Source organism: Myotis lucifugus, unplaced genomic scaffold (assembly GCF_000147115.1).
Source record: "Myotis lucifugus unplaced genomic scaffold, Myoluc2.0 scaffold_493, whole genome shotgun sequence".
Lineage (NCBI taxonomy): Eukaryota > Metazoa > Chordata > Mammalia > Chiroptera > Vespertilionidae > Myotis > Myotis lucifugus.
The window spans coordinates 264,446-275,560 of NW_005871541.1; the positions used below are offsets into that span (position 1 = coordinate 264,446).

The 11,115-nt window shown below is 53.0% G+C and overlaps 1 protein-coding gene across 2 annotated transcripts; it reads right to left on the reverse strand.

Annotated features, from left to right (window-relative positions):
• Positions 1-1,689: 1,689 nt before the first annotated feature.
• On the reverse strand, positions 1,690-10,981 carry GSK3A (glycogen synthase kinase 3 alpha). 2 transcript variants are annotated; one of them, XR_001345561.2, is made up of 12 exons: positions 10,822-10,980; positions 8,981-9,168; positions 7,504-7,587; positions 7,226-7,336; positions 5,305-5,435; positions 5,105-5,211; positions 4,291-4,388; positions 4,120-4,215; positions 3,533-3,719; positions 3,094-3,186; positions 2,190-2,364; positions 1,690-1,897 (listed from the first exon to the last, which is right to left on the reverse strand). XR_001345561.2 is itself a non-coding variant. In XM_014445995.2 (12 exons), the coding sequence occupies exons 1-11, from the start codon at positions 10,937-10,939 to the stop codon at positions 2,291-2,293; spliced, it is 1,287 nt and encodes a 428-aa protein (XP_014301481.1). In that variant the 5' UTR covers positions 10,940-10,981; the 3' UTR covers positions 1,690-1,897; positions 2,254-2,290. The 2 variants fall into 2 exon arrangements, 1 of the variants encoding a protein (XP_014301481.1); XM_014445995.2 differs by having other exon boundaries at positions 2,254-2,364; positions 10,822-10,981.
• Between the last annotated feature and the right edge of the window lie 134 nt (positions 10,982-11,115).

Sequence of the window (11,115 nt, forward strand, 5' to 3'; positions counted from 1 at the left end):
AAAGAAAGAAAAGAAAATGGGCAGAGACTTGCCCAAGGTCTCACAGCTAGGCAAAGGCATTGCTGAGACGTGCACTTAGATGGGGCCCTTCAGCCCATGTCCATAACCAGTGCTATTGAGTGATTGCGACCTGAAACCCTTGCAGGAGCTGGGGGCTCAGAGGAGGATTCATTATAACAGGAGGAAAGGTGAGCCAGTGTCACAGAGCAGTTGGGGTTTGGGGGGGCGGGGGGGGGGGAGTCTTTCAAAAGATCAAAGGCCTTGGGAGCAGGAAGGGATCCCCAGTGTTTTCAAAGGTTCCTTGAGGTGACAATTCTTCCCTCTCTAAACATGATATATGGCAGGTCAGGGAATGGGGCAGAGTGAAGCAGGGTTGTCTGGGAGGGCTAGACCTGGGAAGGCCTTGAAGCTGGGCTAAATTGGAGCAGTGCAAGAAGGGGTGGGCTCCTTGGGGTCAGGGTGGGGCTATGGGGAAGATTAAAGATGGTCCAGGAGGGAGAGAACAGGCCAGAGCTGGGCACAGACCATGGGGATAGGAGGAGGGTGAGGGACGGTGACCTCATGGCTGACCAGATGTAAGGGAAGGCGTCCCCAGCAGCCCGACCACAGGTCCCCTCACCCAGGCCAGCCCTCCTCCTCTCCTCTGGTCCACATGCTTTATGTATGTATTCATCATACAAAAAAGGTGATGCCCAAATGGTTCTGAGCAGGGAGGCTCAGGGATTTATTGGGCAATATACAGATGCCTGTGGGGCTTTTTAGCAGACACTACAGACGTCCTTGAACTCCCTCTCTAACACCTCTCTTCACCAGTGGAGCACATGTTGGTTGCTCCTCCCAGATTCCCTTCTTCCTCTGCAGCCTCTGCCCTCACCTACTGCTGACACCATGTGGAGGAGGTGCCATTTCCCTCTGCCCGTGGTCCTCCTGTCTGGCCCCAGCATGTTTTCTAAGTGAGGATAAAGGCCAGGCTCTCTGCCTTAACCTTCCCCAGAGTGTCACTTCCCAACAGGTGTGAGCCCTGTTTGAGACCTGGAAATGAAGGCTTGGGGATCTGCTAGGGTTTGGGGACAGCACCTCTGCCCCCATGCATGCCCACTAAGAGTCTACATCAGGCCCTGGTCTGTGTGGGTCAGTGGTTAGAGCATCAGCCTGTGCACCACAGGTTTGATCCCTAGCCCCAGTTGGGGCATGTGAGGGAGGCAACCAATCAATGTTTCTCTCTCTCCCCCTCCCTCCCACTCTCTAAAAATAAATGGAAAAATATTCTCAGGTGAAGATTAACATAACAAAAAGATTTTTTTTAAGTTTACATCAGGCTAAGTTTTGTGTCCTCCAGACTCTGAAGCAGCAGGGGCTGAGACAGAGCTTTGTTAAAGTCTTGACCCTGCCACTTAGTCTATGGCCATGACCTCTCTGATCCCAGCTCTCCCTCCCTGGGTAGAAGCAAATGGTTCGACCTGAGACCAGGGGGCAGGCTCCTCCCAGGCCTCTGCAGCATATAAACCAGACCAGTTCATCCTCACACAGGAAGGTTGGGCCCCTCAGCCAGGATCCAGATTCAGGCCTCAGATGGCCCAGTTTGGGTTCACCCTACCCTGTCCCCCACCTGAGATACAGCCCACTCCTGTCCCAGGACAGCCCACCAGACACCTCCCTCACCTCTGGAAAAAGACAGCTAGACAGAAGCAGGTTTCATGCCAATAATTTATTGAACGGAGGTCTGTACACAGGCAAACCTTACTGTGGAAACTAAGACATCAGGATCCCCCCACCATCCCTAACCCAGCCCTCCAGGGTGGGGAGAGGAGGGAGGAGACCTTAGGGCAGAGGACAGGAGGGGAACACAGCTGTAGGAGGGGGAGGAGCCAGGTTGGACGGTGCGAATCGACGTTTTCTTTAAGAAAAAAATTATAACAATCTATTTACACCCAGGGGCCAGGAAAGAGGAGAGGAGATGGGCTGGGCTGGTTCTATTTACAAGGGACACAGGAAGGGAGGGTGGGTTGGAGAAGGGCGGTCTGGGGGGAGGGAAGGGGGCCAAGGGATAGGAGGTCCTCATGCCCCCAACCCCATCCATCCTTCCTTCTCTTCCCTCCCCACAACCAGTTGAAATCCTCTTAAAAAGCCCACCATAGGGGTGAGGCTGGTGAGGAAGGAACAGGAAGAGGGAACAGGGACTCATTTACCTCTGCCCTCTAGTCTAGGGGCCCAGCCAGGGCAGGAGCTATGGCCCCCCTTTCCCAGCCCCACCTGGGGCTCCCAGATGGAAGGGTAGTTGGCAGGGCCCTCAGGAGGAGTTAGTGAGGGGAGCTGTGGCTTCGGCTGACTGCCATTCTGAGCCGGTCTGAGCCTCACTTAAACCTGAAAAGGAGAAAGAAGCAGACCAGTTAGCTTTTGCCTTTCAAACACCCACCCCACCCCCCACCCCCCAAAAAAAAAAACCTCCACAAGCAGGAAGTCCATGTAAGATGCTACATTTGAAATTGAAAGCTGTCACTTTAGATCCATGGTTGCAAACTCAAATGCCAAAGGGCCTGAGGAAAGGCAGGCCCACTGCTGTCCCGTCTGATTTTCTTCCCCAGGAGAAACAGGAAACCTGGACTTGTAAATGAAATGGCCCCAACTTTTTTTTAATATATTTTATTGATTTTTTTTTTTCCAGAGAGGAAGGGAGAGGGATAGAGAGCTAGAAACATCGATGAGAGAGAAACATCGATCAGCTGCCTCCTACACACCTACTGGGGATGTGCCCACAACCAAGGTACATGCCCTTGACCGGAATCGAACCTGGGACCCTTCAGTCCGCAGGCCAACGCTCTATCTACTGACTGAGCCAAACCAGTCAGGGCCCCAATTTGTTAATGTGCGCAACAAATTCAACTGTTTGTTTGTATAGCCCAAACATGTCTTTGGCTTTCTAGTTAGCATTTCAACACAAACATAGGCAATAATACCCAACACAAGTGGCCATTCACATGTTGTAAAATATGCTTTCTATACCATCAAGCTGTAATTTTTACAGGAAACTGAGAGGCTGTGAAAACAGTCCCTTTCCCCCCAGCTGAAAAATGCTGCTCTACCCTGACTTACCTTGTGAGGTTGGGGTGAGGGTGGCAGTGCCCGCCGGGGACCTCAAGTGAGGAGGGATGAGAATGGCGTTGAGAGATGGTTGGATGGAGAGTTCTAGAGACAGGAATGGACATGCCTGGTCAGAGGGCAGGACATCTGCAGACCCAATTGGAGTTAGAAAAGGGCACTGAATGGGGAACCCAGCTCTTGGCAAGGCCAGTGTTTGCAGACACATGTAGCCATCGAGTACTTAATAGGAAAAACTGTAAAGAGCCTAGCACAGATCATAGGGCACGGGTGAATCAGGTTTGGGTTTCCTTGAACCATGGGGGCCTCTCCCATGCCCCAGGCCTGCCTTGTCACCCACCCTCAACTCCCCACTCCTGTCTTCAACACCAAGCTCTTCTCCACAATTACTGGCTGCCCCTCCAGTTCCCCAGACCCCAGGCTGTGCCCTCACCACCAGGACTGAAATTGAAGAGGGGGGGAAGCGAGCGGTTGTTAGGGAGCTGGATTCCGTGACATCGCAGTTCATCAAAGAAGCTGTGGGCACAGGCTTCCAATGGGGAGAGCCTCGAGGACGGTGTGTACTCCAGCAGGCTAGAGCAGAGCGCTATGGCCTCGGGTGGCGTTCGAGATTTGAACACCTGGAGAGAAGGAGAGAGACAGAAGTCACAAGGGTGAGGCCCTGGATACTTGCATGCTCCTGCACCTCACCGCCACAATGCCTGCAGCAAATATGACTGCCCACCTCTCACAAACCTACTTCCCAAATGAGGAAATTGAGACACCGCCACTGAGGGAAGCTCAGTTTGTATCAGGTGAGCAGCCCACCATGACTGCATGGGCTCTGCTGTAAGTCTGTTTCCCCACTAGAAAAGTAGGGCTCTTGAATCTACTGTGGGTCCTCAACTTTCAGATTACTGGAAATTCCATCAACTGAAATCTAATGAAAGTCACTGACCCTCTCCAATGCCAGATCCCCAGACCACTTGGCCTCCTATGGGGACCTCAGCCATGCTATCTGAGCCCCTAGCCCTGCCCTACCTTTGTCCAAGGGTGAGCTTTAATCTGGGGGAACTTGAACTCCGTGTAGTTGGGGTTCATCTCTCGGATCTGCTCCCGGGTTGGTGTTCCCAGCACCTGTAGGAAAGGAGGGGTCTGAGCCAAGACCCCTATCACTTAGCCCCACCTCTGCCCACCTGGCTCTGCCCTCACCTTGATGATTTCCACCAGCTGGTCTACCCCACTGTCCCCAGGGAAGATGGGCTGGCCCAGGAGGAGCTCGGCCAGTACGCAGCCAGCTGACCACACATCTGAAGGGGGAATGGGAGAGGGTCAGGGTTACCATGCCCACCCCTCACAAACACTTCCATCCCTTATGATCAGAGAGGAACCACCTTGCTTGAGATCATACAGTTTAGGAACCCTGGAGTCTTGACTTTGACCTCCAGGTCTGCCTGACTGTACAGGTCTGCCTGACTGTACTGTACTCTTCCCCTTCCTGGTCTGTACCTTGAGCCCTATGACAAATTCACACCTAAGGACCAGGCAGTTCCCTCACACCGGCTGATGAATGTTCTCTTCCAAACCCTTCATGCCCTCTCCTCATGCCTGGAAGGTGGCAATGTCATCCCCACCAATTGGGAGGAATACAGAGGCCTGTGAGCAGGTCATACCCTCATGGCCCACCTCAGATTCCCCAAAGGTCACCATCAGCCCCTCCCCCTGGATGAGAAGAGACGGCTAACTGGGAGGTTCCGGTGTCAGTATGGACTCTGGAGTTGGGTCAGCTTTCAAAGCCCAGCCCTGCCCAGTCCTAGCAGTGTGACTGCGGGCAGGTGGCCTCACCGCTCTAAGCCTGAGACTGCTCATCTGTAAAGGAGCGTAAGACAATATCGCCCTCCTAAATTTGTGAGGACGGCATAAAAGAATAAACATTAAGCTTTTATCGCCAAACCTGGCACACACACACAAAACTCAAAAACTGCCATGACTGCCATCCCCACCCCCAGCCTCCCGTAAGTCTGACCAATAGATGAGGTATAATCAGTGGCTCCAAAGATCAGCTCGGGGGCACGATAGTAGCGAGAACAGATGTAGGAGACATTGGGCTCCCCCCGGACCAGCTGCTTTGCACTGTGGGAAGAGGTGAGCAAGAGTAAACACAGACGAAGGTTGGGGTCCTTCCTCACCCTTTCAGCCACTCAACACACCCCAGGTCAGGCCTACCTGCCAAAATCACAGAGCTTGAGGACAGCCGTGTCAGGGTCCACCAGCAGATTCTGGGGTTTGATGTCACGGTGACACACGCCCTGGGAGTGGATGTAGGCCAAGCTCCGGAAGAGCTGGTACATGTATACCTGGGACAGGAAGGGAACAGAATTCCAGCCCAGCTCTCCCCAGAGCATGCCACTCACTGCTCCACCCTCTTGGCCAGAAGAGCCATTCCAGGCCCTGGCTCCAACTTGAAAATCCTTCGGTGGCCCCTTGGTTCTCAAATTTTAGTGTGCACCAGAATCACTTGGAGGCCTTGTTAAAAATAGGGGCTTCTGGGCCCCACTCCCAGAGTTTCAGATTCAGTAAGTTCAGGATGGGGCTCTGCAGCAGCTCCCAGTGATGGTTCTGGTCCACACTGAGAACTCCTGTTTCAATCCCATACCTCAGCAGAAGCCTGATGAATAAGATAGAGACATCAGGAAGACCTTGTTTTAGAGGCTGGGAGCCAGGCACTCAGCTTCTCCAAATCCACTGGCTGGAGGAAGGGCTCAGCTTTTTATCCACCAGTCCAGTGGCGGCAAACTCATTAGTCAACAGAGCCAAATATCAACAGTACTTCTTCAAAACAGACTCGCCCAGGCCGAAAACCGACTTCTGTGCATGGGCCACGAAGTTTCAATCGCACTGTACGTGCGCGCCCGCACGTGGTATTTTGTGGAAGAGCCACGCTCAAGGGGCCAAAGAGCCGCATGTGGCTCGCGAGCCACCCTTTGCCGACCACGGCACCAGTCAAACCACCCACAAGCAGCCCCTCTCCAGTTGGGTGTTCTTGCCATTCTCCCATTGACTGACTAGCACCTAAGTGCCAAGAGAGCAGTGACTTTTGTGTTTTCATCACTGCCTCACAGGGCCTGGCAAGTAATAACTGCTTAGGCCTGCTTCCTGGGCCTTCTCCTCTGTTCGAGCTGCCCTTTCTCACCCTGCGCCTGGTCTCCTCCCACAAGCCTTCTTTGATCCTTCTCGCCCCAAGCAGGCGAGGCTGGGGGCCTTCTGTGTTTCCAGAATTCCCTGTGCCCCTTCTAGGAAGGCAGTTGCTAGTGGTTTTATAGTTCTCACGTGTCTACCCTGCTAAACTGAGAGGCTTCAAAGGCAAGGCCTGTGTCTTAGTCAACTGGGCCTCTGAAATTGCTCATTGCAGGGCCTGACACACAGGCAGCCCAGGACAGAGTCACCGCACTGGAGAACTCCCTGCCCCGGGAGTGAGGTCCCATAGCACCAACCACTAGCAGAGCCCCTAAGAAAGAGCTTGCAAGGGCTCACCAGGAGCAACTGGGCCCTCGAGCGACCTCAAGTAAACTTGGACCCAGCCACCTCCTCCCAATGCAGCATTGCCCCAGCCTTTGTTCTCCACATCATCACTAGGCTCACTCATTCATTCATTCAAACTCCTACAAAGGGATAGGAACTCTCAGGACTCAGCACCAGGCATTGGGGAATGAACTAGAGACAATGGATGAAGGTGCCTGCTCTCTTGGCTCTGTGGACACTAACCTTCCTCCAACCCTGCGTCCTTTCCACTCCTCTCCCAGACTTCAGTGCGTCCGACCGCTGTATTTTCTGTCACCATCACCTGATTCTGAGCTACTGCCTCTAATACCACTGTTGTCACTGGGCTCCCAGTATAGACCCAAGCAGGTACCTTGCAGCCTCCCCAGCCCCAGTCAGCCTGCCTCCCTGATTCAGTCAGGCCTCAGGATGGGCTACCCTGTATTTAGCGAGCTCCATCTCTGGGGGTATGGAAACAAGGGCAGGGAACACGAGACCTCCAAGGACCAACATAAACTTGGAGAACGAGGGAACCCACAGAAGGTAGGAGGATTCGGAGCCACTAGCTTCCTGGGCCTGGGCCCCAGAAGCCTGCCTGCCTGCCCACCTTGACATAGATGATAGGGATGGTCAACTTGGCCTTGGTGAAATGACGGGCCACCCGGTACACTGTCTCGGGCACGTACTCCAGCACCAGATTTAGGTAAAGCTCGTCTTTCTGCGGAGAGCAAAGGAGAGGTGTGAGGCATTGTGAAGAAAGAGCTTGCAAGGAAGGGGGGATGGAAGGTTTAGGGGAAATGGGGAAGGACTAGCAGTCATGAGAAAGGCAGGCAGGAAAATAGGTGGAGTGAAAGTGAAGGACTCCCCCTACCCCTGAGGTCTCACCTTCTCCCCACTGGAGTAGAAAAAGTATCTCAGCCTCACGATATTGCAGTGGTCCAGCTTCCGCATAATCTGCAGCTCTCGGTTCTTAGAGGCAAAGGGAGAGAGCCTCAGAAAACCACCAGCTGTCTTTCCTCCCCTCCCTAGCACCTTTCACCACAGCCCTACTCCCCCATTCCCACCAACAGAGCTAGGCGGTTACTACTCCCTATGTCCCAGGTCCCCCTGGGGCAGCCCCTAACTCCTTATCCAACTCCTTATCTGCAATCCATCCCCCTCACACAAGCTGGAGGTCTCTGGGCTAAACCCAGATCACAGATGTGCTTTCTTCAGCCCACTTTTTTTAAATGTTCAACTTATTGCTTTTTTAAATGTTTGATTTAAAATCAAAATCCAGTTTTGCAGCTTCTCTTGAAAAATCAGATGATATGGCCCCATGAGGTCCACCTCCCTGCATGGCACAAGCAACAACAGACAAGTAGTGGCCATCCAGTCCACCCTAGTCCCCACTCCTCCCTATTGTTTCCCTGGCTGTATCTTGGTCCTTGAGCCCTGGCTTGGATCCTGTGTCCCAGACTCCAGGCTCCCAATTCTCATCTTCCCAAAAAGGACCCAGCCTCAGCCTCTTCCCAGAAGGCCTGGTCTCAGCATTCTTCCCTATTCTCTGTTTCCCTCTGGGGCCTCAAAACTCCCCATCCTCAGATCCTTCTCACTTCTGGGAGGCAACACTAATCAAATTCTGACCAATACCCTGGAGCTCCTCCTGCCCCTGAGACTACTCACTGCTAGGACCCAGGGCCTGACCTGTTTCCCTCCCAGTGTAGGCTATTTCCAGATTAGCCTAGCCTCCAAAATGCCATCCTTCCAAACCAATTATCCCTCAACTTCCACTCCTCCAGCTCCTTCTCATTCCCTGGGTATCCACTAGCTCACAGGGCAGCACTAGATGAATGGACACCCCTTCTTCAGGAAGGCAGAGACCCACACCAAGGCGTGTGGTTCGGTGAGCACTGGGCAGGCTGAATTCTACCCTGCACTCGCCAAGTACCTAGGGCAGAGTGAGACAAGACCTTTGCTTCCTTTCTGCTCTGAGCAGAAGCTTAACTTAGTAATTAAGTTAAGATGGAGAGCTTAAGAATCAGAATCTAGTCTTGACCTCTGGCAATTCTCTTATCTGAGTCTGTTTCCAGTTTCTGCTTACTTAAAATGGGAATAACAATACTTACACCTCCACACAATCTTTATTAAACAAGAACTTGCCTGCCAAAAGCATTTACAAAGAGCAAAAGCCCAATAAACTGTCAGCTCTGGGCTTTCCTGGAAACTATATTCCCATCTTCCACACCACTCACTCCCTGCTTTCCCCCTTCTCCTCTGGCCCATGCTCACATCCCCTGTGGGACCCAAGGCCAATGCTCTTGCTGGAGCTCTCACCAGTCATGCCCAGTTAAGCCTCCTTGTCCCCATTCCCACCAAGTACCTTGAACCTCTTGTCCTGGAGAACCTTCTTGATGGCTACCAGTTCCCTGGTATCTGCCAGCCGTGCCTGGTACACAACCCCAAATGAGCCATTGCCAATCACTTTGATGTCTGTGTAAGCCACCTCCTGGGAGCGCTCCGGGCCTTGGCCTAGAGTGGCTACCACTGTGGTCACCTTCCCGCTGTCACCTGGGGAACAAAGGAGACACAATATCCACTGACCTTTCCCCTCTGGCCCCCTCCCTATCCTGGAGCTGTGGAGGGGAGGACAGTCTCCACAGGAAGCTCTCTGGGGCCTCTTCGTCCCTTTTTCCTTGTCCCTCCTCCCATAATGGAAGACACTGACATCTAAAACTCTTGCTGACCCCTAATTTCCACTTCTAGTTAAGCAGCAAACCATTGGGTCTTCTTGGTCTTAAGAGACACTGACACTTCCAGATACTGAATGCATCCAAGCTCACTGCCCTCTGGTCCCTCCCGACTGGGGAAAGCCTGGCCTAAACTCGTCCACTGAAGAGAGCGGTAACCCTGAGGTACTTCTACTTTAGGAAAGCACTAACCTCCCTCGCAGCTCAGGGGAGGGTGACCTCTATGTCCTCCCTGGTGGAGCTGGAAACTTCACCACTGGTTTTTGGTGACAGAAATAAATGACTCCTCCTGGCGTGAGTACTAGTGCCCCCTCTCACTTTTGGGGGACAATTTGCCCTTACCCAAATGCTTTGAGGTTAGAGAAGGCACTGACCTGACCTCCTCTGTGTGATCCAGAGTCCCAGACCCCTTCCTGTATGTGGGTGGTCCTTAATAGATCAGCACTAAATTGAGACTAGTGAACCTGATCTGTACGATCAGAGGGCTAGCCCAGCCTCAGTGCTTCATAGGAAAACGAATTCCCAGTTCCAGGCTCTGAATGGCAGCAAACTGTGGTGGCATTCTTTGGGGATAGTGATCCCTTTTTCTTCAGGGAACTGATGGAAGGTTCCCCTAAGAAAAGGGGTCACTGATAAGTCAAATCCATTTTGAGGGACCAGTTGACGCCTTCTTTTGGAAGAGGTGATCCTACATAGCTATTTTTCCAGAGCCGCTAACACACCTCACAATAATAAAAGGGTATAACCCAAATCCCTATCTATGGGAACTATAACCCTCCCCCTCCCCCTTCCATTTATGTGAAAGGAGACCCACCAAGCCATGTTTTTGAAAAACAATAACTATGACTAGGTCTGAAGAGCATGCTGACTCCCAATCTGGCCTTATTTCTAAGAGGTAGCAACTATTAATTTTCACCATTGGGAGTAAAGTTCTACATATTATGGACAGGTTATGATACCAGGCCTTGTGCTTTAAAGGGGAAGACGACCTGGGTACCAGGTTTGGAAAGCTGTAGCCCTGTTCTTTGGAAACACAGTTACTTGCTTCTAAGTAATATGCACTCCAAATTCCCATCTTCTAAAGGGAAGCAAATTCAGAGCCCCCTCCTCCTATTTACCCTCTTTGGGAACAATAACCCTTGAGCCCCATTTGTAAGCGACGATGACCCCTGATCCTGTTCTCTAATGGATGGCAACGTCAGAGCCCTGTTTTTAAGCCTCAAGAACCCAAGACCTCGGTACTGGAAGAACAGAAACCTGTGACCCCAGTTTCTTTGAGGGTTACTCACTCTAAGCCTAAACTCCAAGTGATGGTAACCCCCTCAACCCTTCTCTTGGAGGGGGAGAGCTCAGATCCCAGTTTAGGTGGCAGTGACCTCGCACTCTTATCTGGGCAGATGGAAGAACCTGATCGATGACTGAGGGGCTTCAGGGACCCTGATCTCCACCCACCACGGACGCCGCTAGTACTCACGGCCCAGCTTCACTCCGGGCGGCGGGAAGCTGGTGCCCGCACTGGGGACGCCGCTGCCTCCTCCGCCGCTGCTGCTGGGGCCACCCCCGGAACTCGAGGTCCCCACGCCCCCACCCATGGCTCCGACTGACACTTTCCCGCCGGTGCTGCCGACCGGGCCGGAGGTAGAGCCCCCAGGGTCACCGCCGCCGCTGCTGCCTCCCCTACGGGTCGGGAAAAGAATTTGTTCGGCGCGCCCGATCCCCCGGGGTCCTCGGGAGGAGGGCCGTGTTTAGGGCGCGGGGGGGGGCAAAG

Excerpts from the sequence above, each read along its gene's own strand:
- GSK3A (XM_014445995.2), bottom strand. The coding sequence starts at position 10,939 with ATGGGTGGGGGCGTGGGGACCTCGAGTTCCGGGGGTGGCCCCAGCAGC. Across the intron at positions 5,212-5,304 it reads AAGCTCTGTGATTTTGGCAG|TGCAAAGCAGCTGGTCCGGG; the intron begins GTAGGCCTGACC and ends CTCTTCCCACAG. Across the intron at positions 2,365-3,093 it reads CCTCACCCCAACCTCACAAG|GTTTAAGTGAGGCTCAGACC; the intron begins GTAAGTCAGGGT and ends TCTCCTTTTCAG.